Source organism: Eleutherodactylus coqui, chromosome 8 (assembly GCF_035609145.1).
Source record: "Eleutherodactylus coqui strain aEleCoq1 chromosome 8, aEleCoq1.hap1, whole genome shotgun sequence".
Taxonomy (NCBI): domain Eukaryota; kingdom Metazoa; phylum Chordata; class Amphibia; order Anura; family Eleutherodactylidae; genus Eleutherodactylus; species Eleutherodactylus coqui.
In genome coordinates, this window is record NC_089844.1 from 157,112,066 (window position 1) to 157,139,478 (window position 27,413).

The following is a 27,413-nucleotide window of genomic DNA, read 5'->3' on the forward strand; positions in this document are numbered from 1 at the left end:
GGCGGCTTCTGCCGGCTTGGCCGCAGCGGATTTGCCGTCCCGTGTGGGCGAGATTTCTGAGAAATCTCGTCCACATGGCTGGCTAATCCTGGGATTAGCGGCCGCATGCGGATTTGCCGCAGCGAAATTCTGCACGGAATTTCCACGGCAAATCTGCCCCGTGTGAACCCAGCCTAAAGAAACCAGTTCTAATGACATTACATTACACAATCGCTCACCGTGCAATTCCATTACTTTATTTTTAGGGTACATTCCCACGTAAGAGGTAGCGGCTTGTGGTTGAGACTCCGACCGAGCCGTAGCTGCCAATAACTGTACCATCCTGCTGACCTCATCAACAAGATCACGCTTCCATTGGTAACCACGGCTGGGTGGAATCACAGCCGTAAGCCGGTACTTGCTATGTGGGGATGCACCCTTAAGGTGAAGCATCCCTTTAATATACCATGTGACCAGGTAGGGTCCCCTTTGTGCCGCTAGTCTCTGGTATTGTTCCTGTATCATATTAAATGACTGTTACTGAGTAGCCATGTGTATAAGGAGGGGTCTGTCTCTGTATAACCCCCCATTGATGGACGCCCCCCCCCCCCCTCGTCCAGTCTGTCAGTGCGGCCCCCCTGCTGCCTCTGTCTGATAATCCCCCGGTGCCCGCTCCGCCAGTGGCAGGTCCCATATGCAGCCATTAGTTCCACAAGCTTATATCATTAGGGCCCCGCTGTAAGACAAAGTCATTATAAGAGGTAATTACTGGCGGCGTTGTCTGCACACAATACTGCGCCAGGCTTCTCCCTCCATATTAGCGCTGGCGGCAGCTGACAAGCCGGATTGAAACATCACATTCATCCTGAAGATTCGTTCCACGTATTTGTGTTTATTTAGAGATGGGGGAGCTGGGAAAAGAAATATGGATTCTATTCAGAGCCCCGGACCGTGGCAACAACCCTCGGCGGCCGCTCCGCTGGAGGATATTACCCAGCTCTCCCAGACCCCCGAGCGGTAAGTCTACCAAACTATGATGGGGTGTGGGAACTGATATACCACTCAGCAGACTGGGAATGTTGGGCGACAACTCCTGTGGGTCCTGGAAAGGAGGGCGCAGTGGTCATTGTGGGGTCTACTTAGGAACGGGCAAAATTACGTTTCATAGTAAAAAATTCTGATACGTCCGATGGTTGATGGATCAGTCATCCCGCTGCGATGGGCACCTCCATTAGGAAACACCGCTACCATTATAATGGCCCAAAGTCACTAGGGTCACTCCATAATGTGACCATGCTGCATATATGTGTTTGCAAGGTGGAATGCAAAAGAGTCAACTCTAGTCCAGCAAGACTGAGCAGTTAGCAAGAATGCAAGAGAGAGAGATGCTGATCGGTCGGTGCGTGGATAATGAAAGAGGCTGAGCAATTTCCCGAGAGTTGCCCTGGGACTACTACCCCCAGGAGTTCTTCCCACTAAGCAGAGGAGAGGGGATCGCCATGCAACGCTGAGAGCGGCTGAAAGTGTGAGTGTTGACAGGCTGAAAGTCCGGAGGAGTAAGGAGTGCGTTTTCCAGGAGCGGAGCTGCACAGATAACTAGGACTGTGGGCCCAATATTCATCCTTGGTTTTGCCTCACCACCAACTTTGCCTGCATCAGTGTTTTGCTCTGACCTATGTACTGTTGAACTGTTTAGTGTTGGCGTTTCAAGTAAAGCAACATTGCTGACCATTCCTGGCTTTATTTTCAACTATACTCTATGTGTGTGGACTATCATTCCATCATTCGGCTTCACCGCAGAGGAAGGAACGGTGGCGTCGCGAGACATCGAACTGTAAGTTCTGAACCGCAGCTCGGTTCATTGTATTTCTGAGGTCTCCCCATAAACAGTGGCCTAGACAGGTCTCGTTCATCCCTTACGGGGTAGGGGAAGGTAGAGCCACCGTGACAAGTGACATCTCTATCCCCGCCATCTCCTTGGCCGTGGGCCCAGCTCCTTGCCTGCTGCACCAGGAACAGGGTACTTGTCTGTGTAATGTCAGGTAGGTGCTACGTGTCACATCCACATGATGCCAGGACTCAAGTACGCAGCAAAACATTTCCCATCTGTGTCTCCACCAGCTTGTCTTCTGCCCATCCTGGTGCCATCTCTCCTACAGGTAAGTGATGCACCTGACCGTCCACATGATGTAAATGCGATTAATCAGACCAGGCATCTTCTTCCATTACTCCATAGCTCAGTTCTGATGATCATGCACTTCATACTGGCAGTATTCAAGGGTCACATGGGTACTCTGACCTGTCTGCAGCTAGCCAACGTCATATACGGTGAGTTGCGATATTCCGTGTGACACCTCTGTATCCTTGTAGCAGAAACCTTAGCAGTAATATGTCCTACAGTGGGATCGGACCCGACGGGTGAGCTTCACCCCACACACATCAATGACCCTGTACCTGGTCATTGGTTGTCTTTCCTTTGACCACCTTTGGTAGGTACCAACCACTACGTACCAAGAACACCTCACAAGACTGCTCTGACCAGTCGTCTACACATCACACTTGGATCGTAGATCGTAGATGTGCCGAGATTTTATTACTCCCCAGCCGTCCCTCTACATCAGTATATCTTAAGATGCTAACAAAGGCGTCTCAGTTCTCAAGGACAGTCTCTATGTTGGAAGCATGGATGGGGTTAAGATCAATGGAGAGATAGAGACCCTTCCCCTCCTACACACCCAGATCACAATCACCCCACAGATAAGATCAAAGCTGCCATCTACACAGACGAATGTCCAAAGGGGGTCAAACGTATCCCACCATCCGGTGCAGTTACTTAGTAGCAGTAACCAGCCTCATCTGCTATGACTGGTCTACTTCTGGAAAAGCTGTCTGACAAACCCTGTAGAAGCTGTAATGGCGGCCATATTGGTTGTCATCAATGTGAAAACTGTCTTTGTTGCCCGTAACAACCAATCACAGGGCAGCTTTCATTTCTGATGGTGATCTTGTAAAATGAAAGTTTTCATAACTTGGCCCCCATGGACAGACGTTGACGACTGAAGAACTTACATTAGAACAAACAATGATTGGCCTCTTTATTAGAGACCCCCATCTAGTGGTGCATTGGAGTTCTTTGGAGCTGCAGAAGCTCATTGTGGCATAGATTCGACGAGGTGATGAAATCGTTCTGCAGGAATACCGGCCCCTGCGGACAGGAAGCTTCTTGTAGTTGCTGCAGATTAGATGGAGGTGCTGACATGTTCTGACCAGCTGACAGGAAGGGGTTATCAATTTGTGCTGCTTGCGCCAAATTCTGACCCCCTCCCCCCCCCACACCAGCACGGTGCAACAGAAATCTGGACCCATCTGACCAAGAGGTGTTTTTCCGCTGCTCAGTGATATAATTTGTGCACTCTTTGGCCCCCCGGAGTCTCGAATTTCTGTCTCTTATGCACAATGATGCTGGAACTGGTCGTCTGCTGTTATAGCCCATCAGTGCTAGGAAACGATGAGTTCTACATTCGGACATGTTCGCTGGAGCCCCAGCATTGTATACGGCTGCTCCTGACTGTACGGAACCTGTTGGAATGATTCTTGACATCTTCCTTTGACCCCTTTCGGTGATGAGTTGTTTCTCACCCCAGAATCCCATTTTGCTGGATGTTTTCCTTGATCATGCCATTCACTGTATACTCTCCACACCGAAAACCCTCCGCGGTTGGCAGTGACATGCCAGCCCCGGCTAGTCTAGCACCGATGACCGGGCCTCGTTGGGGGTCACTCAAATCACTGGATCTTCCCATCTAATGTGGATTCACACCTAAACTGATCCGTAGAGAGAAGAAGCAATCAGGAAAGGGCAGAACATATCTCTAATAAAGGGGACACTGAGATCTGCAGGAACATAGACAACTGACAACCAGAAAGCAGGCATTCTCTTCTTCGGTCTTAGGTAATGGCCATCCCCTTCTCTGCTGTTTACTCAGCGGGCACACACCTGCCAGGGGTATCATGTGCCCCTTAATGGCTTTATTTTAGGAAGTGGATTCACACTATGGTTTCTCTCAGCTGTCATCACCCCAAAGGAAGCGAGTGCAGCAGTCATTCTACAGGCATTTAATAAGCTATTTATGTTATATGGCACCGGGCCCTGGCAGCCACGGCCACCAACATAAATCACTGCTTATAAGGACAGCTAATCTGTATGTCCCAATGGGGGAGATAGATAGATAGATAGATATGTGATAGATAGAATGATAGATAGATATGAGATAGATAGATAGATAGATAGATAGATAGATAGATAGATAGATAGATAGATAGATAGATAGATAGATAGATATGGGATAGATAGATAGATATGGGATAGATAGATAGATAGATATGGGATAGATAGATAGATAGATAGATAGATAGATAGATAGATAGATAGATAAATAGATAGATAGATATGGGATAGATAGATAGATATGGGATAGATATGAGATAGATAGATATGGGATAGATAGAATGATAGATAGATAGATAGATAGATATGAGATAGATAGATAGATATGAGATAGATAGATAGATAGATATGAGATAGATAGATATGTGATACATAGATAGATATGTGATAGATAGAATGATAGATATTAGATAGATAGATAGATAGATAGATAGATAGATAGATAGATAGATAGATATTGGAGAGCACATAGTTACATGATATATTAGGGTACCCGAACCTTCAGTCTCGAGCAATTGCCTTTAGCGAGTATACTCGCTCATCTCTACTCAGGATCCTTCCTCAGGCATAATGGAATAGATCCGAAGAGGCATGCATATATATACAGACATACATATGACAAGGCACGGACACAGTGGGATTAATTTGCACTTAAAGCAATACTAAATTCGGTCAGAGAGCTTTCTATTACGTAATTTCTTTTTGTTGGCCATTAAAAGGTATCATATCTACAAGATCACTTGGTTTCTCTTGCTGAGAACAATCCCATTTTGGTCTACTGGCTAACACGGTACCAAACTCTTTTCTTCTTACCTGCTTTCATGATTCAAGGGAAAAAAAATTCCTTCCTGACTCCAATCTGGCAACCAGAATAATCCGGGGACCACTGACCCTTCATTACAGACAGCAGGTGATAGAAGGAAACATCTTCTGTCTCCTTCCGATGCCTTTGGAAGTCTCTATATACAGGATACCACCCAGGAAGCCTTCCCAAAATAGCAGGGACTCTCAGGATGGGGGTCATCTGCAGGGTCAGGAGAGCAGCAGACAGGGGTACACGGGGGTCTTTTCACTGAAATGTGACATTTTACGTACAGTTAGGGTTGCATTCCAGTTGCCTATAATTGTGCCATAAGGTCCTTTTACACAGGACAACTGTCAAGCATATAGGCGCCCGACAGGCGTCCCACGGACTACCGCTAGATGACTGCCTCAGTGCTGTACACAGGAGCAGTGGTCGCTCTGTGGATGCAGGTCGTATGCGTGTTCTTTTACCTGTGCAATTACGCAGTGTATTACACATCTCCTTGCTTACTGCACATCTCCATTGATTTCTATGGGAACATTCGGTGCGCAAATATGCAGAAAAATAGAACATGTTCAAATTTTTTGTCGCAACCAAAATGCGCATGCAGAATATGTATGAACAAATGAACTGTGATTGGCAGTGTTATGGGGACAATGATCGTAGTTGGCAGTGACTGTGGTTGGCAATGTTATAGGGGCAGTGAATGCAGCTGGCAGTGTTATGGGGGTAGTGATTATGGTTGGCAGTATTATAGGGTAGTGATTATAGCTGGCAGTGTTGTGGGGTCAGTGACTGTGGTTGGCAGTGTTATGGGGATAGTGATTGTGGTTGGCAGTGTTATGGCGGCAGTGACAGTGGTTGGCAGTATTATATGGTAATGATTATAGCTGGGAGTGTTGTGGGGGCAATGATTGTGGTAGGCAGTGTTATAGCGGCAGTGACAGTGGTTGGCAGTATTATAGGGTAGTGATTATAGCTGGCAGTGTTGTGGGGTCAGTGACTGTGGTTGGCAGTGTTATGGGGATAGTGATTGTGGTTGGCAGTGTTATGGCGGCAGTGACAGTGGTTGGCAGTATTATAGGGTAGTGATTATAGCTGGGAGTGTTGTGGGGGCAATGATTGTGGTAGGCAGTGTTATGGAGGCAACTATCCCCTCCATTGACTGAATCCTGTATAGACCTTTCACCTCTGACCGCTTATCCCCCTCCCTTCCCGCAGTCGTATACTGGTGCTGCACCCAGATAAACTGGTTTGACCGGCAGAACGTAAAGGTCCATCCTTGAACTAAGAAGACTCAGAAACTAAACTCTTCCGACTCCGGGAGGCGTAATTCTTCACAAAGAGATAATATCAGAAGATAAAAAACAGGATCTTCCAACGATGATGTGCGAGAACAGACGGGAGACCTCGGACCACCACCATCAACCCTTCTCAAATAATAGTCACAACATGTATCATGGAGCCCCCCTCACCCTCCCTCCAATGCCCAGTCATCACCTCACATTTCAGGGTCAATCTACCATATGCAGCATCCCGTAGGGTGACCCCGGACACATGGCATACTCTGAGGGGCTGATAGGGCAAGATGCTGGCTTGTCACGTTGGCATTTACCACGCTCCCTCCCAGAGGGACGCACGCAGCCGAGTCCAGGTCACCCCCGCCGCCCCCCGAGCCTGCTCGGACCAGTAAGCAGTTACTCGAGAAGTGCAATGCTCGCTCAAGTAACTGCTTTATCCGAGCGTGCTCGCTCATCTCTATTGGTTGGTCCTTTCATGCAGACATAAACACTCGTTGGCTCCTCGTTCACTAATCGTTGGTTTTAAACAGCGATCATTCAGTCATTCTCATTTATACAGCGAGGGTGAAAAACTGAAGGATTTCTGGTGTAAACGAGTCAGCGATGTATCTGCGGCACCAGCGAACAATATGACGGCTTTTTATTATTACTGTTCCCTCAACATATAAAAGAGTGTATTTTCTGTTTATCGCTGCATGCAAAGATCCCTAACATTTTTCTTTATTTGTCAGCGCTGCTGTGAAAGGGTTATTTTCTCTTTAGGATGACTTGTACTTTTTAATAGTCCCATTTGTTGATTCATGCGACGTTTTGATCAATTTCTATCCTGTTTTCTGTAAGGTGAGAAAGGCAAAAACAGCTATTTGCGCCATGTTTTTTCTATATTTTTTTCTGGATCATCACGAATGCAAAGATACCACATATATGATTTTTTTAACTTTTTTTTTACATGGTAAAGAAGGAAATTTTTTTTACGATTTTTTTAAAGACTTTTAAAACTTTTTATTGTTATATTGTATGTAATTTTGTATGTCCACATACATAGCTGGCAGTGCATACTGACCAACAACATTGATGCATAGTCCTTCACCGCTATCTTCACATGAACGTGATATCATGTCCGCTTAAGTGCTGCCAGATAGATGATAGATAGATAGATAGATAGATAGATATGAGATAGATAGATAGATATGAGATAGATAGATGATAGATATTAGATAGATAGATATTAGATAGATATGTGATAGATAGATAGATAGATATTAGATAGATATGTGATAGATAGATAGATAGATAGATAGATAGATAGATAGATATAAGATAGATAGATAGATAGATATGTGATAGATAGATAGATGAGATAGATATGAGATAGATAGATAGATAGATAGATAGATAGATAGATAGATAGATAGATAGATAGATATGGGATAGATATGAGATAGATAGATAGATATGAGATAGATGATAGATATTAGATAGATAGATATGAGATAGATAGATAATAGATATTAGATAGATAGATAGATAGATAGATATGAGATAGATAGATATGGGATAGATATGAGATAGATAGATAGATAGATAGATAGATAGATAGATATGAGATAGATAGATAGATAGATAGATATGAGATAGATAGATATGAGAGAGATAGATAGATAGATGATAGATATTAAATAGATAGATATGAGATAGATAGATAGATAGATATTAGATAGATAGATAATAGATATTAGATTGATAGATATGAGATAGATAGATAGATAGATAGATATGAGATAGATAGATAGATATGAGATAGATAGATAGATAGATAGGAGATAGATAGATAGATAGATAGATAGATAGATAGGAGATAGATAGATAGATAGATAGATAGGAGATAGATAGATAGGAGATAGATAGATAGATAGATAGATAGATAGATATGAGATAGATAGATAGATAAATAGATAGATATGAGATAGATAGATAGATAGATAGATAGATAGATAGATAGATAGGAGATAGATAGATAGGAGATAGATGGATAGATAGATAGATGATAGATATTAGATAGATAGATAGATAGATAGATAGATAGATATGGGATAGATGGATAGATAGATGGATAGATAGATAGATATGAGATAGATAGATGATAGATATTAGATAGATAGATATGGGATAGATAGACAGATATGAGATAGATAGATAGATAGATAGATAGATAGATAGATAGATATGAGATAAATAGATAGATAGATAATCATCCTTGTGACACTATAGATAAATGTGCCCCACTGTTGCTGACTTCAGACACAGTGAGGAATGCTGGGAATCTTGCTGTACAGAGAAGACCTGACACCTAGTCCTGAAGATACTGAAGTTTCGGGCAAGCACAACCAGTTTCAGGGATGCCTGGTGGGGGGTGGAGGGCTCACACACAATGGGGTATATAAATTGCCCATTGTATGCAGGATGTCTGGCATACAACAGTTGCAAATGATGGTACTTACCATAATTTGTGACTTTTTGCCTTTGCCACAGGCCTTTGGTACTATGGTAAAAGTTGGCCGGGCCATACAAGAATGGGGGCGTGGGCACAAGCAGCGCCGCAGATATACCATCATCTACACCAGAAATTGCTGAAACCTACTTAAGCTCATAGTTGGTGTAGATCTCAGTTTTGATACACGGATGTGCGACCAGATGAGACTCATGTATTAAGAGGCTTGTACTTCTTAGTACACTGACGCACTTCACATCAGTAAACTAAAGTCTAAAATGTCGGACTAAGTGATTATACCCCAATATACTGTACATCAAGGAGAAGGTCTCAATGTGAAGGAGCATTGTCATTAGGAACCTCCATTGTTATAGGAACAGAACAATAGGAGTAATAGCAGTGCCGGATCACCTATACGCCGGGTACCAGTGGCATTTGACAGATCCCATCAACTATAATTTCCATTACTGTGTCCGGTAAAAGAGCAATACACGCTGCAATAGTTTGTTTCGGTAATTCAGTGAAATCTGCAATTTCTTCATTCTGTGAATGACGCCTTGTATGTATACTGGTCAAATGTCATCATATCAGAGGAGAAAAGAGCAGCTCGGGATAAAGAAGAACAGAACTACCTGCACTATGGCTGCCGGTGAGGAAATGCCAAGTGGTAGAGGAAATGGCAAAAGGAATGTAGCATTACAGGCAAAGATAGATAGATAGATAGATATGAGATAGATAGATAGATAGATAGATATGAGATAGATAGATAGATGGATATGAGATAGATAGATAGATGGATATGAGATAGATAGATAGATAGATATGAGATAGATGGATATGAGATAGATAGATAGATGGATATGAGATAGATAGATAGATAGATATGAGATAGATAGATATGAGATAGATAGAAGATAGATATGAGATAGATAGATATGGGATAGATATGAGATAGATAGATAGATAGATATGAGATAGATGGATAGATAGATAGGAGATAGATAGATAGATAGATATGGGATAGATATGAGATAGATAGATATGGGATAGATATGAGATAGATAGATAGATAGATATGAGATAGATGGATAGATAGATAGATATGGGATAGATATGAGATAGATAGATAGATATGAGATAGATAGGAGATAGATAGATAGATAGATAGATATGAGATAGATAGATAGATAGATAGATAGAAGATAGATATGAGATAGATAGATATGGGATAGATATGAGATAGATAGATATGAGATAGATGGATAGATAGATAGATAGGAGATAGATAGATAGATAGATATGGGATAGATATGAGATAGATAGGTAGATAGATAGATAGATAGATAGATAGGAGATAGATAGATAGGAGATAGATAGATAGATAGATAGATAGATAGATAGATAGATATGGGATAGATATGAGATAGATAGATAGATAGATAGATAGATAGATGTGAGATAGATGGATAGATAGATAGATAGATAGATAGATAGATAGATAGATAGATAGATAGATAGATAGATATGGGATAGATATGAGATAGATAGATAGATAGATAGATATGAGATAGATAGATAGGAGATAGATAGATAGATAGATAGATAGATATGAGATAGATAGATAGATAGATAGATAGGAGATAGATAGATAGATATGAGATAGATAGATAGATAGATAGATAGATAGATAGATAGATAGATATGAGACAGATAGATAGGAGATAGATAGATAGATAGATAGATAGAAGATAGATAGATATGAGATAGATAGATAGATAGATAGATAGATAGATATGAGACAGATAGATAGATAGATAGATAGATAGATAGATAGATATGAGATAGATAGATAATGGAGAAATTTTAAATAAATACATTGTTTTCATCGAAAATGAGTAAAAGCGATGGCGCCCGAGCACAACACCACAGGGACGTCACGCTGCCGTCCGGCGCAGCACCCCTTTCTGATGTTGCGGTTGTTCTTTATCACTTTCTGGATGAATAAAATGGAATAACTCTACATGTCTCCGGCTTTGGATGAGGCTTCAGTTTTGCCGTTTGGCCCCCTGTAACGTGCTCTTTCCTCAGGACTTGGACTAGTCGGAGAGCTGCATTTCCTCTATTTATCCTGCGGGGGATGGGCCTGAGCTCCATCCCAGATTTGCTCATGGCTCTGCAGTGCATTAGGGGTCAACGTCTGGGACTTCAGGGTCATCGGTTATCACCGGTCCAGTCCTATTGATTGATGGGCAGGTAGTTTTAAGCTTCAGATTGGGAAAGTCCAACTTGTCCACTTTGTGCCTCCACTCCTCCCTCAACCCCCACCATCGGATGACCTCTTGGGTCCACTTGCCTATTGTTGCCCTACAAGGGCCATTGCATTGAATAGATACCTCACAATTAGATGTGTTTTTCTAGTCTAAATCTACTGATAACATTTATGTCCTCTATACCTGCTGGACTCCAGTGCCCCCTTATACATGTTGGAATTCACAATCCCCCCTATACCTGCTGGACTCCAGTGCCCCTTTATACATGCTGGACTTCAGAATCCCCCCTATACCTACTGGACTCCAGTGCACCCTATACCTTCTGGACCCCAGTATCTACCCTATAACTCCTGGATTTCATTGTCCCCTAATCTTTCTGGATCCCAGTATCTCCCTATATCCATTGGACACAAGTGCCATCCATACCTGATAGACTCCAGTATCCCCCTATACCTACCGGAAATCTGTGCCTTTATATCTGCTAGACTCTATCTAGTATCCTCCTATATCTGCTAAATGCCAGTACCCCCTATACATTCTGGACTCCGATGCTCCCCCTATGTCTGCAGGAGTTCAGTGTCTCCCCTCTAACCTCTGGACTCCAGCATCCTTCCTGTACCTGCGGGACCCCAGATTCCCCCATATACCTGCTGGACTCCAGAGTCTCCCCTGTACCTGCTGGACCCCAGTGTCCCCCATATACCTGCTGTAATCTGCTGCTCTCCCTATACCTGCTGAACCCCAGTGTCCTCCTATACTTGCTGGACCTCAGTGTCCCCTATACCTGCTGGACTCCAGTGCTCTCCCTATACCTGCTAAACCCTAGTGTTTCCCCTATACCTGCTGAAATAAAGTGTCCTCCTATACTTGCTGGACCTCAGTGCCCCCGCCCCCTATACCTGCTGGACTCCAGTGCTCTCCCTATCTCTGCTGAACCCCAGTGTCCCCCCTATACCTGCTGGACTCTGGTGCTCCCCCTATACCTGTTGGATACCAGTGTCCCCCCCTATACCTGTTGGTCTCCAGTGCTCCTCGTATACCTGCTGGACCCCAGTGTCCCCCATATACCTGCTTGACTCCAGTGTACCCTCTATACCTGCTGTACCCCAGTGTCCACCATATACCTGCTGGACTCCTGTGCTCCCCTATACCTGCTGGACCCCAGTGTCACCCCTATACCTGCTGGACCCCAGTGTCCTCCATATACCTGCTAGACTCCAGTGCTCCCCTTAAACCTGCTGGACCCCAGTGTCCCCCCTATATCTGCTGGACTCCGATGCTCCCCCTATACCTGATGTAGCCCAGTGTCCCCCCTATACCTGCTGGACACCAGTGTCGCCCATATAGCTGCTGGACTCCGGTGCTCTCCCTATACCTAATAGACCCAGTGTCCCCCATATACCTGCTAGATTCCGGAGCTCCCCTATACCTGTTGGACCACAGTGTCCCCCCTATACCTGCTGGACTCCTGTGCTCCCCCTATACCTGTTGGACCCCAGTGTCCCCCATATACCTCCTGGACTTCTGTGTACCCCCTATACCTGCTGGACCCCAGTGTCCCCTCATACCTGTTGGACCCCAGTGTCCCCCATATACCTGCTAGACTCTGGAGTTGTCCCTATACCTGTTGGACCCCAGTGTCCCCCCTATACCTGCTGGATTCCTGTACTCCCCAATACCTGCTGGACTCTATTGCCCCCCTCTCCCTATACCTGCTGGACCCCAGTGTCCCCCATATATCTGCTGGACTTCGGTGCTCCCCCTATACCTGTTGGACCTCAGTGTCACCCCTATATCTGCTTAACCTCAGTGACACCCCTATACCTGCTGGATTCCATTGCCCCCCATGCCTGCTGGACATTCACACTCTCTCCCCTGTAGGCGTCCAGGGACAACTTTCAGGAATACAATGCATGAGACAATGGTTGATGTATGTAAATACGACACTGCAGCTGCATTCAGACTGGTGACCCCTGTATAAAGTATTTACCCCCTCCCCCTTTGTGGAATGCCATGCATTGTCCCCGTCCTGCATCTTGGCGGGCTGTCACTGTAATGGGCCTTTAATGAGTAATGGAGGAGTTGTGGCTGCGCAGGACAATGCAGTCTGCAGGGTGAAGTCATGAGGTGTGAAGAGCCCGGGGGTCTTATCATATGGAGCTCTAGGGGGCAGAGCTGCACCCCTCTGCCATGTGCTACCCTTAGGAGACCCTGCTACATATAGTTACATAGGGATATCTTGTGCTGTATGGCCTTTGACAGTCCTTGTAATTATGGTGTTCTTGCCCTCCTGTGTCTTTATGTGACATTTCACAGGTAGGGATGCCAGGAAGGTGCCAACCCTCACACCTCCCACCAATTCATTATACCAACAAAATCAGCCACAGGCGCGAAGTCCGGCACCTGTAATACAACTTATACATGACCCCCCAGTGATGGCAGCAGGAGGATGTCACTGTATCACTATGGGAGTCACACCGAACTAATGCCAGCCGGTCACACAGCTTCACAATAGGTCCTGAGTACACATTTACTGTCTGGCACGTTCTCCATAGGGTTCTCTGTAGGACCTGAAAAACTCCAAACACAATGCATGTCAAAAAATAAGAAACGCCCCAAAAAGACACCAATAAAAAAAAATTCCATGGAAAATGTTTAAAATTCAAGGATTGTTTAGTTTTTAGCAATGTTAAAAAAATAGTGTGAAGTCGGCTGAAATCTACATTCTGGAGTCGACCCATTCTGATATAGATTTCTAAGTAACATCTGCATGCGGGAAAGCTGGGTTACAACTAATATGGCTCTAATAGGGGCCGATTACCCAGCTTTCCCTAAGTCATGAAAGGCCAGTTATACTGCAACACATCCCCTGCACTACACAGATCTGTATGCAGAATGCAGGTTCAGTACAAGTGACAATGGACAACTATCTATCTATTTATCTATCTCATATCTATCTATCTATCTATCTATCTATCTATCTATCTATTGGTCTGTCTATCTATCTATCTATCTATCTATCTATCTATCTATCTATCTATCTGTCTGGCTATCTCATATTTATCTATCTCTCTCATATCTATCTGTCTATCTCATATCTATCTATCACCTAGCTATCTATCTATGTATCTATCTATCTATCTCATATCTATCTATCTATCTATCTATCTATCTATCTATCTATCTATCTATCTATCTATCTACCTCATATCTATCTATCTATCTATCTACCTCATATCTATCTATCTATCTATCTCATATCTATCTATCTATCTATCTATCTATCTATCTATCTATCTATCTATCTGTCTATCTGTCTTATATCTATTTATCTATCTAATATCTGTCTGTTTTATATCTATCTATCTGATATCTAACGCATATCTATCCATCTGTCTTATATCTATTGATCTATCTGATATCTATCTATCTTTTATATCTATCTCATATCTATTTATCTATCTAATATCTGTCTGTTTTATTTCTATCTCATATCTATATATCTCATATCCATCTATCTGTCTTATATCCATTTATCTATCTAATATCTGCCTATCTTTTATATCTATCTCATATCTATCTATCTGTCTTAGGGCTCCCACACACTTGCGATTGTGTTTTTTGTTAACGCGATTGTCAATGGGACTTTCTAATGTTAAAAACGCAATGCAATGCACCAAAAACGCAGTTGCGTGCGTTTTTTAACAATAGAAAGTCCCATTGACAATCGCGTTAACAAAAAATGCAATTGCAAGTGTGTGGGAGCCCTTATATCTATTTAATATTTATCTATCGCATATCTGTCCATCTGTTTTATATCTATCTATCTCATATCTAAATCTTGGTATTTGTATAGCGCCAACTTATTACGCAGCGCTTTGTATCTACCTATCTGTCTTATATCTATTTATCTATCTCATATCTATCTATTTATCTATCTCATATCTATCTATCTATCTATCTATCTCATACATATCTGTCTATCTATCTATCTATCTAATATTTGTCTATCTACTTGTTTTATATCTATCTATCTCATATCTATCTATCTGTCATATCTATTTAATTATCCATCTCATTTCTATTTATCTATCATCTATCTCATATCTATCTATCTGTCATATCTATCTAATTATCTATCTCATATTTATCTATCTGTTTTATATCTATCTCATATCTATCTAATAATTACTTCTAGTCACTGCTAGTAGACGTCCCCCCCCCCCCCCCCTCCCCCTCAGCACTGGATCTTTCCTGAACTAACTCCCACAAGCTGTGTTATGGCAAATGTCAAATCCTTAGAAGCTGTGCTCTGTGCCAGGACAGCGGGCATTCTCCAGACCCCCTAAACCCACTTCAATGTTGCAGAACATCTGGAGAAGGATACTTGTACCCCCCCCCCCCAACCTTCTTTACTCTTTAATTGCATTGTTCTCTTGTTACCCATGTGAAGGGGGATGGGACCAAACTTCTCTACTCTTTGCCTTTCTTTCTATTGGCTGCAAGTTTTGTACTGGCCATTGCTCATTGGAGGGCTGGACATTCCTCAGCCTTCTTCGTCGCCCTCCCTCCCCCTCCCTATGTCCTCTCCTAGGATTTCCCAGAGTAGAGTAGAGGTATTCTGGATATGAGGGGGGTCTCATCATCATCTCTAGGATCTTTCTGTGCCCATGGCTGGAGGACATTTAAAGGGACTGTGCAGGAGAAGGCCATGTTCTAGATGTGCATAGCTCCATCCTGGACACGATCTAAAGATGCTCTGCCTATACGTCTGGACATTTCTTACTGGGATCCTTCATTCCGTCATCGCTAGCTCTCCGGAGAACCAGTGCAACTGGAGGGGCAGGTAAGACCTCTACCGAGCTGAAGCCACCGCAGGTGGACCTACCATTCATATTCTGCTGTGATCTGCACCCTACTGTATATTCCCATTGACACTCACAGTACCAATAGTGACTGCTTATCAATGTCACAACGGTCAGATTGGCAATATTAGTGTTAGGTCTATTATTACGCTATATATGGAAACTACAGTACCGTATTGTGGCCAGTAGTTGGTAACTTTTACTAATTTACTAGAGTTTTTCATGTGTTTTAAAAAAAAAAAATTGCAAGGTTTTGTATATATTATTTTTTATACAGAGTCACAGAAACAAAAATGGCCTATAATAAATCTAGCGCAGATGTAACGGTCGTCACCATCAATAGTCACGTGATGAGGCGCCCATTGGATTGTGATGGAAGTTTTTTCTCAAGTTTCAAAACTTTTGGAGGATTTCAAAAAGTTGTGTGACTCCTTCATGTGACCTATTTGCATCTCTCCGGGAAGTTAAAGGGGTTTTCCAAGCAAAAACTATTGATGAACTATCCTCAGGTCATCACTGGGGACCCACTGCTCAGGATCTCCAACGATCAGCCAGTCGCCCAGCCGACTGTCATTGCAGCAGGGCCAGTTATCGTTATAGGGGTTGGTGGCAGAAGTGCCATAGCTGGCTTCACTCCCGTTGACATCAATGGGAGCTGAAACAGCTATTACACTTCCGCGTCCCAACGCCGGTGTCGGAGGTGGAAGTGTAATAGCCAACTTCAGCTCTCATATATTTCAATGGGGGTAAAGCCGGCTATGGCACTTCCACTCCTAAAACCTATGACGATGTCCGGTCCCGCGGTACTGAACGCCAGCTGCGTGAACAGCTCATCGCCGGAGATCAGAAGGCAGGTTCCTGGCGATTACCTTTCGATGACCTATCCATATAAGTTGTAGATCTTGACATGCCTTCCATAAGGAAATTGCTAATGATCCCATGTGACCATTAACGACCAATCAAAATTTGAGCCCATGAATGATTATTTGTTATTCCTCGCGGTTCTAACTAGTTGCAAGCTCAAGCTGATCTTAATTTTTGTCGGTCGTGCTTGAAAACTTATTCTGCGTATGACGTCTTGCTCTTTGGAAGTCATTTTGTCTGCTGCAGCCACCTGATGACCTTCCGGAGGACAGACATTTCAGGCTGTGATAGATCATTGAGGACAGGCGGTGCCGAGTGACCATTAACCCTTCTCAGTCATGTTTTTAGGTCATGGTTGATGGAGATAGAATGGAGTCATGTTAGATTTCAAACTCTTTTGGCCGGAAGCGAATGTTGACGCGTGGGTATAGTTTTGGATGGTGTCCAAGAATCGCGTTAGCTCAGTCAGGAAGCAATCAGCAGCGGTTATTTTATTTATAGATCTTGCAACGACTGGAATTGATGGTGTTATATCCAGAAAGGCGGAAGTCGCAGTGATGGAGAACAGTGTCTGGTTCTCCACACACATCGCTTGCTCTACTTGGCCTGAACAGCGCATTTCAATCTCCGAAAGCCAAGAGGCCCCAATACCTTACAGTGTGGCTTATATAACATAAATTATACATGACATTCAATAATCAAGCTAACACTAAGATTGGGCCAAAACAGAGATCAGCATGCAAACCTAAATCTTGCTACGTCTTGTTAACGCATTTCGAGCTGTGCCGTTTGTTTTGTACCCTTCCTTCAGTCACAATCTGGAAGTGAGATGATAGTTAAGGATGCTGTTGCTTCAATTAGATTTGGACCCTCAAGTAGGGTTATTTGTTGGCTGTGACCACTGCGGGTCGGTCATGTGACCTCAGGATGTCCTTTAAAGTCACATGACTTCCCTTTTCTTGCCATAGATATCAATGGAAGTATCAGAGCTTTACTTCTATGAAGTATGAATGTTGCAAGAAGCAGTGATAACCCTTATGAGACCTTTTCATGGTGGCCATATTGGCTGCCACCCATCAGGGATATCATTACGAAACGCGTGGAGTCCTTGTATGATTTTCATAGCCTACCATACAAATCAATAGATAATTGATACTATGATGAGACTTATTCCTTGAAACATCTCCAATTGCTGCTCCACCACCTGACAGAAGTCGTTATGTAATTAATTGGTTTATTCGTAAAGGGCTGATGTATTCCGTAGTGTTGTACAATACATTCGATGATTTACTATAGCTCAAGTATTATTAAGGACCTTTACAAGGCTCCAGGGACCCTAGTGAGTGACCTAAGAATCAACCAAATGTGCTTAGCACTCAACGACATACGTATGTCTAATAGACTCCAAGTTGCATCAGGCCGGTCCAGCATGAAGAATGCACATGGACATGGGTGGCCCCTTTAATAGGAGGATGCAACTAGCTGTTGAGTATCCCCCCCTTACCCGGTTGATGCTGTCCCAAAACTAAGAGCTTTCACTTTAGCACACCCCTAACATCTGTTGCGCCGTACCTTTAAGGCTGCATCCAGCTGCTGTGTGGATGTCTGTCATTGAAGACTTTACCCAATTTCAGACCTAACAGCTCTATAGGGCCCGGGGTTACAAGCGCGGGGTCAATTGCTTTTCCCAGCAGATCAGAGCATGGATTAGGATGTAAAATTAACCTCTTATTTCCCAGGAAGGTATTACTATCTAGGCAGCAGGATTTGATTTTACAATGCAGCAGCGCCCCCTAGGAGCAAAAAACTGAGTTCATGAATGGTATTTAGTATTTTTTGCCTTTGTCTCTACAGTGGGCTGTCCCTGGAGCTAAAGACAGTAGAACAAGTGTCATTACATTGTGCAGAGGGCATAGTGGAATGGTTGTACCCAACGGGAGCCCTTCGCCTCAGCCTTTCACCCCGCCTTCCCTTGGCATCTTCAGGACCAGGGTCCAGGCACTTCACAGCCTGTATCAAGCCAGCAGCTTCATTTCGAGGGGCTCAGTTATATCTGGAAAAGGAAGGAGAGCTGGAGCTGCTGATGTCTGAGGGAGAGCCGTCCATGCTTTCCAGGGTTCATTGCTTCACATGGCTGCCACACCAGAAGGTGGCGCTATTCTTACAAGCCACTCCTCACCAGGACATTAGTAGACGTATTTCAGCTTTCCGCTATGAACTTAGGGGGGATTGGGATGGACGGTTGGCGTTACCACTCAACAAGCTGAGCATGGAAGGTAAGATATGTGGAAGTCAGTGAAATAAAATATTGGGTGGTTGGGAGGAAGTGGTGATCCCAGAACAAAGACACAATAACAATTGGGGTATAACACAATGACACTGGTACTGGCGGTACAGAATAATGACACACTGATATTTGGGGTACAAGACAATGGCACTGATGCTTGGGGGACAGGAAAATGACATGCTTACACTTGGGGTGCAGGATAATGACACACTGACACTTGGGGTGCAGGACAATGACACGCTGATACTTGGGGTACAGGGTAATGACATGCTGACACTTGGGGTGCAGGACAATGACACACTGACACTTGGGGGACAGGATAATGACACACTGACACTTGGGGGATAGGATAATGGCAGACTGACATACAGGACAGTGACAAACCAATACTTGGCATACAGGATAGTGACACAATAACACTTGGGGTGAAGAATAACAACACAATGACACTTGGGGTACAGAATAATTTTGCACTGATACTTGGGGGACAGAATAATGACAAGCTGATACTTGGGGGACAGGACAACCACATGCTGACCCTTGGGGTGCAAGACAATGACAAACTGACACTTGTGGGACAGCATAATGACACACTATTACTTGGGGGACAGGGTAATGACACTCTGATTCTTGGGGTGCAGGATAATTATATACTGATACTTGGGGTACAGTCTAATGACACACTGACACTTGGGGTACAGGTCAATGACAGGCAGACACATAGGGTGGAAGGTAATGACATACTGACAACTGGGGTAACGAATAATGGGACACTGACACTTGGGGTACAGGACAATGGGACACTGATACTTGGGGGACAGGACAATGAGACACTGATAATTGGGGTACAGGACAATGAGACACTGATAATTGGGGTACAGGACAATAAGACACTGATAATTGGGGTACAGGACAATGACAAGCAGACACTTGGGGTACAGAATAATTACACATTATTACTTAGGGAATAGATCAATGACACTTAGGGTACAGTTTAAAGACACACTGACACTTGGGGTATCGGATAATGTCAAACTGATCTTTAGATAATAGAACAATGACAAGCAGACACTTAGAGTACAGGACAATAAAACGCTGACTTTTTGGGTGAAGGACAATCACAGACACTTGGGGTACAGGATAATGACACTACTGGATTAGGTCCCTCTTAATGTGTCCCCTATGTGTCCAGTTTCCTGTATGTGTTGGGTGAGACTGTGATTTCAGCTCCTGGGGATTGATTTCTCATCCACATCTGTGTTGCAAATTTATGGCATCTTAGTCAATAAATGTATTTGAAGTCCAGGCAGGGCCACAGTGGTCACGGCAGGGTCTGGTGTGGGGTGAAAGAAATGTTTTGAAGTATCTTCCCTTCCCCCTTCTTCCTTTCCCTCTCTAAACAACAGGGCAGTGTCCTGCTGGGCCTAAGGACATAACCATTAACCCCATTAATTAGTGAGATAAGAAGTTGTGGAGGGGCAGGTTACCATGACAACTTGGATTTTCATCACTGGAACTTTCTCAGTTACAAACTCAACCAGATGCGAAGCTAGATGAACATAGAGATCATTATAATAAAGAAGTCTATTTAAAAAAAGTTATTAAACTTAATAAAAATTCATAACTTTTGTGTCTTATTTCTAAATTTTAAAATATTTTTCTTTTCATTTCTTTATAATAAATTGAAACAAACAAAATTAGAAAACATAATTAAAAAAGAACTAAAAACAACCTAAATTCCTTCCACCTCACATAAAGGGTATATCTGCATTCACAATTAAACAAGCCTACAAATTACAGATCCAGGAGATGCTGGGGGGAAGTCTGAAAATTGAAAGTGTGTAAAGGAGTTCGTTCTCACTTTCTTCCTGGTTTTCACAGTTTTTTACATTTTCTTTTGTTTTGTCCTTTTATTAGGTGCCTGCCGGCCATGCAACGACACTGAGATCCTGATGGCAATGTGCACTAGTGACTTTGGTGAGTTTATAAATCCTTGCCTGCATGTCAATTCCAAGGACCTATTTAAAATATGACCCCAATAACTCTGATACTTCCATATATTCTCATTTTGCTATATATTATAGGGCGAGTCAAAAGTGTGGAACCACCTTGAGATCTTAAAATGCTGTTAAAGGGGTTGTGCCAACCCCTTCCTAAATATGGGCTATTGGGTGAACATGTCCTGCTCTCAGTTGATTTTGCCAGGGAAAACCATGGCTGTCCTATCAATTCTCTTGCACTGGCCACTGAGTGGCTTTCTGTTCTGGGTCATATAGGGGGTCCTTAAAGATAGACCCTCACACTATGATGCTCACATGTCCTTAAAGGAGTTGTCCTACTGTAAAAAAATGTAAAGATCTGGTCATGACCTGAAAGAACAAAAGAAGCAATACTCACCTCTCTTTTCCCCTTGGTAAGTAGTACATTGGCTCCTGTAGCTCTCCCGATCCATGTTTACAGCGGAAGTCAGGTGACCACTGCAGCCAATCAGAGTTCACAGCATCACTGTCTCGACACTCTGACATCATGGTACCCAGGATATGAGTGCTGATGCCAGGAGAACAGGCGGTAATGTTGTGGCTTGTGATTGGCTGCAGTGGTAACCAGACTTCCACTGTAAACATGGACCGGGGGAGCCGTTGGACTACTTACCAAGGGAAGAAGAGAGGTAAGTATTGCTTCTTTTGGTTATGGCCAGATGTTTAAAAAAATTTTAACAACGAAAAACCTCTTTAAGTTGCATTAAAACTGGTAGAGAGGTAAGATAGTACAAGTTACATGGACAATCATTAGTCTGATACATTTTAGTAAGGATGAGATCAAGTAGGGTATAGCCTGAGTAGTAAGTATGCAGTCGTCTACTTCCCTGATCCGAAAACTTGGAATTGGTCCCGCTGATATTTAGGAGTTGTGACTGCCCATTCTAAATGAGCTTTAACTCTGAGGAGTCAGTTGGTTCTGTCAAGGCCCTCTGGCATGAGTAACATGTTTTATAGTCTTAACTCAGGGGCTTGGCTTGACTCGCAGGAATGCAATAATGACCCAGTGAAGCGTTCAGTCCTTCCCCAACCCCCTATTGCCTACTTTTTTCATCTGTCCTCTTTACCTAAGCTTACTTTGCCCCCTGCTGCATCCTAATAAAGAGCAAGAAGAGACTGTCTGTGGGGAAGGGGTGTCTGCGGAGACCAAGTTTCCTTGGTGATGGTGCCTCAGGGGAAAAGTTTGTCTTCATCCGAGTGTAGGCCTTAGCCTGTTCAAAGTAGGCAATGCTAAAAATATCAACCTGCAGAAGTACAGTCTCGAACTTTAAGCCTTAGGGCCCTTTTACACGGGCCGATACATCGTTTGGATTCCGGCATCCAGAGAGAATTTGAACGACTATCATTCAGTGTAAATGCAGCCTGGACTGAATGACGAACCAGAATTCATTCGCTGCTCGTTTGTCGTTTAGTTACACGGCAAGATCTGTCATTCGGTTTTCTGCATGAGGAAAACTGGACAGTCATCCACTTACTGTGAATGGAGGTAGCCGGGCTGAAACGATTTCCAGCCAGTTCCGATTAATTCACTAAGCAATGCTCATTCCTGTGTAAAAGTATCTGCGCATGACTGGTTGTCCCGTGTAAAAGGGTCCTTAATCCACACCATAAAAAGTAACGCAGCGCCCACAAAAGGCAATTTTGTTAGATGGCAAGACATGTCCCACCATTCCTTACATTAGCTGGGACTTACTGAGCTCATCCTTTGCCTTTTTCTCCTCACAGTTGTTCGTGGCAATATCAAGTCAGTTGATAACAATGACGAACTACAAGAGTCTGTGATCGGGATCAGTGCCACCAGGGTCCACCGACAGAAGTTCACATTGTTCCAGTCTAGAGGTCACTCGCTGAGGTCCCATGGTGAAATAAGGACTCCTATCAGCTGTGGGGTCAAACCAGGGCCAGGCAGCTTCCTTTTCATGGGTTGGGTACACTTTGGTGACGCTTGGTTGGGCTGTGCCCCTCGTTACAAAGACTTCAAAAGAATTTATGAATCTGCAACAAAGCTCCATACAAACCCATGTGAGATATCTCTGGACTGAAGTCAGTGTAATGGCTGACAATCGCCCAATCGATGAAAAGGCATCTCTATGAGGAAGAAGTCCAATGTGCCAAAATTCGAAAGCCACCATCTTGTTCGTATCTGGAGCCTTCACAACCTTATGATACCACCAACATGGGTCTGTAGGACCCTCCAAATATCTACACGTGCTACACAATCTAGAAGAGCTCAGGTGCCAATCTGGATATTTTACCAAAAAGACCTTAAAAAGATCCAAGGACTAAGATATATGACATGTAGATTAGGTGGTGTCTTGACTGTAGCAATGGACTGTCTCATTTCCAGTACTGTGAATTCACAAGTAAGTGAGTCGTCATGACCTTTTAATGGAGTCTTCTTCTGGACAAACGTTTTTGATTTCGTCCCTCTCGAATTTGCACTCCTTGAAAGACTTGCTTGAGAACTGAGCCAGTTCTTATACTCCCTTAATTTTTTTCGGGGATACTTATTAAAAATGATAGACATGCACCCACCTCCAAGATGGTGGAATTGTATGTATTTTCCAAGATAAAAAAATTCTATATGGCAGCTCGTGATGAACACTTAACACTTTGGGTGCTCCATTCTCAGCTCCCTCTGAACACTCTCTCTTGATGAGACCACTAAAAAGGGAAAAATACAGCGGTATAGTGACCGTCGGCCACTGGTTGGCAATGCTTACAACACACAAGGATACTAAACCATGACTGGCGCTACACCATTCTGCTTTAACCTGGTGTTATTGTGGTGGTGGCAGGATCTTTTTGAATTTTTTTTTTAATGCCCTACAAACCTCATCATTAGTATATTTTGCCTTTAGAGGGGCATATATAGAGGGCCACATAATATAAAGAAAACTAAGACCTCCTCCAAATGATTATAGCTCATGACACCTCCATCCCAGGACGATACAGCACTTGCTTGCCCCCATCACTGAAACGCTATGACCCTTAGGTCACTGCCAAAGGTTCACAACCTAAATTGGAAAGGGTTTTGCGGCAGCTTGGGCCCCAATTCTCTATAGGGCCAACATCAAACTCAAGGTCTGCCCTATGTAATCTATGTAATGTTCACTGGTTTTCTATCTTTCAGTTATGAATGTCGTCAATGGACATTGTGGAGGATATTGGTAGTATTTGGTCAGCCTGTTCAGTGGAATAACAATCATATGATATTTGCATTATCTCCATGAACCTTTTGTGCCTCATTTCTACAAAAATGGTAATTTTGTGCCTAGAAAATGCTATAGGACCTGTAAAACATGGAGTACATTCTGTAAATTAGTATCAATTCACTATAAATCAGGTCACCATAATTATTCCAGGGAGGGCCCTGCTTTACCTTTAGAGAGTTGACTCTCAAAAATAAATTTATATTACATTTTTTTTTTGCTTTATTTATTTTTTTAATTTGAAATGTGCACTAAATGTATGTATATATTTTTTTACGATACCAAAATTGGAATTTTTTATTTTTGTGAAATGTATCCAATAGTTGGGTAATTTTTTCTCTTTTATAGCTATTCATACTGTCCTGTAGGTTTATGGGGGCAACAAGTCAAAAATATTGTTTATACAATTAATTATTTTATTTTTGCTCAGCAGGGAATTAATTAAAATCAATGTTTCCCCAGGAAATAACTGATCTGTGATCTCGCTCCCCCCACCAGAGCAGCTACGGCGTCCTGCAATTTTTTTCTTCTTTTTTTTTTGCAATTAATTTGAAAAAGTAAAAAATTGCGGAAACTGTTCCAAAAGCTGAGATTCTGGGCTTGTAGCCAGTCAGCCAGTATGTTGGAATTACAAAAAAAAAATTAGATTTTTATTTTTTAAGATTTTTTTTTTAATTTCTGTGGAGGCTGAAAGTTGTCCTTCCTTTATTAGGATATTTATAAGGTATAAGGAGTATTGGGCCTTCTGTACATGCTGGTAGTGTTGATCACAGCATCCAATCAGATTTCAACTCCGGTGATGTTGACGTTTTTTAACAGTTTTGCACTAAAATGAATTTGAAAAATGTATTTTTCAAAAATTGTCTGCATTGTAATGCATAAACAAAAAAAAAAGGTTATTACTTTGAATCTGAATTCTGGTGTCAAAAGGAACAATTTTTGCGCAAAATGTTGACAATAGACTATATTCACATGGGACAGATGTGCTGCGGAAGGTCCGGCGTGGAATCCGCAGCATTTTCAAATTCCAGTTTTAGTGATTTTTTTCGTCTACAAGGAGCATAAAATTTTCGCTGCGCAATTGTGCTTGCGGAGTGGATTTTAATGTTGCTGAAAAGCAGCGATAACATGAAAGCGATGTTTAGAGACATAGTAACATGGAGGAAAATCGCATAAATGAACGGAAATCAAAATCGCATTAAAATCTGCACCGAAAAACGCACCATTAGCGGAGAAAAACACAACGAAATCCACAATAAACAACAATATTATGTCTTGTGGACTTCAGGACGGTTTATTAACTGCCCGGCGGATATTTTGCTGCGTACCCGTCCCGTGTGAACATACCCATAAGGCCACTCTTACACATGTGCTTATGACTGCGGCATTTTGAATGACGCAGTAGAACACTCCCATTGATTTCAATGGGGCCTGGCAGACCTGTGTTCGTACGTGGCGTTTAATACTGCTACGATTTTTGAGTGCGCTCTGCTCTATTTTAACGCACCTCATCAGCCATTACAATGATGGGGTGCGTTAAAAACCGCTGATGAACACAGTAACTTGGGTTTGAAAATGGTGGTAAAATTGCGGCAAAACGCCGCAATCAAAATCACGGCTTTTGCCGACACTGCGTGTGAAAGTGGCCTGAGGATTTATGTTAGGCCCATAACTTTTTTTTTTAAGTCGTCGGGGCCTAGCATTACTACTATAGTATACACCAGAATTTGGCCTAAATCATGGCTGGAACCCTAGGCCAGCTCGTAGCTAGAGATGATTTCAGTCTGGTGCACGGAGGTGCCAACAGATACGCCAAATCTTAACCCTTTCCAATCCAATTTTGGATTCAGGGTTTCCTAAAAGGCTTTCTCTTTTTGCTGTTATACAACAGTGCCATGTACTGGCTAAAGCTGTGCGCCAGAGAGGCTCCGACAGCAGAGTGGCTGGCAATAGATGGTAAGAATACCCTGTTGGACGTCTTCTGACATTGGAGCTGTACAAACTTCAATCAGAATGTAGGAAGATGTCTGACAGTGGATTCGAAAGGGTTAATATATTTGTCACACTTACATCGACACAAACTTTATTTAGACCGGCGTACGAGACGCTGATCTAAGTAAATACGCCCTATTGGGCCTCCTGTGTAACAAGACTGCTGTGGTGCTGCTCATAGCGGCCAGATTTAAGCTAGAATTTTAAAAAAAGTATATATTATCCAGGAAGCGCTGATATGGAAATTCTCAAAAAAAACGTAATTAAATTAATTTGAAAATATATATTTTTTATAATTCTCTAGATTGCGGCACCGTGAACAAAAAAAGTTTCTCATTTTTTCCAGGCTGTGAACTTTTTAGAACTTTTTATGATGGGTGTTTTATAGTCTGTAACCTTCAGATCAGCCGGACGGACGTTTCAGAGGCTTTTGGAACTTTTTGGAATCTGCTGCAATGCAATAGCTGGATCGCTGCCAGACTGCATCGCCTCTCTAATCTCCGTACCGTCCACAGAAAACGACTTAAACAGGCCGTGACGGTGCGGGAGGAGGGGCGGGTCTTGTAAATGTGTAGGACGTTTTGTACATATGTGTGATGTAAATGTCTTGTACAGTCAATGCATTTTTTTGATGTTATTTTTTATGTCTTTGTGTGTGTTTTATATTAAAAAAAATTATCAAAGCTATTTTTTTGTCAATTTTTTTTCTCTTAAAAATCAGATTTTTAAAAATTAGATCTATGATCTCGCCGATCAAATTCCTATGAAAATTCGGTGGTGACAGAACGGGTTGTATTTAGAGATGAGCGAGCGTACTCGCTAAGCCAAACTCCTCGAGCGAGTAGTGCCCTATGCGAGTACCTGCCCGCTCGTCTCTAAAGATTCGGGTGCCAGCGGGGGAGAGCGGTGAGCAGGGAGGAGCGGGGAGGAGAGAGTGAGATCTCCCCCCCCCCCCCCCCGTTCATCCCCGCTCTCCCCCGTTGCTCCCCGCCGGCACCCGAATCTTTAGAGACGAGCGGGCAGGTACTCGCATAAGGCACTACTCGCTCGAGTAGTACGCTCGCTCATCTCTAGTTGTAT

General features: G+C 43.0%; 1 protein-coding gene across 1 annotated transcript; it reads left to right on the forward strand.

Moving 5' to 3' along the window:
- Positions 1-15,675: 15,675 nt before the first annotated feature.
- On the forward strand, positions 15,676-27,020 carry METRN (meteorin, glial cell differentiation regulator). Its single transcript, XM_066576738.1, has 4 exons — positions 15,676-15,920; positions 18,658-19,079; positions 21,008-21,067; positions 22,855-27,020. Exons 1-4 carry the CDS (start codon positions 15,829-15,831, stop codon positions 23,169-23,171), a joined length of 891 nt encoding a protein of 296 aa, XP_066432835.1. The 5' UTR covers positions 15,676-15,828; the 3' UTR covers positions 23,172-27,020.
- The last annotated feature ends 393 nt before the right edge of the window (positions 27,021-27,413 follow it).

Excerpts from the sequence above, each read along its gene's own strand:
- METRN (XM_066576738.1), top strand. The coding sequence starts at position 15,829 with ATGCTCTGCCTATACGTCTGGACATTTCTTACTGGGATCCTTCATTCC. Across the intron at positions 19,080-21,007 it reads CAACAAGCTGAGCATGGAAG|GTGCCTGCCGGCCATGCAAC; the intron begins GTAAGATATGTG and ends TCCTTTTATTAG. Across the intron at positions 21,068-22,854 it reads AATGTGCACTAGTGACTTTG|TTGTTCGTGGCAATATCAAG; the intron begins GTGAGTTTATAA and ends TTCTCCTCACAG.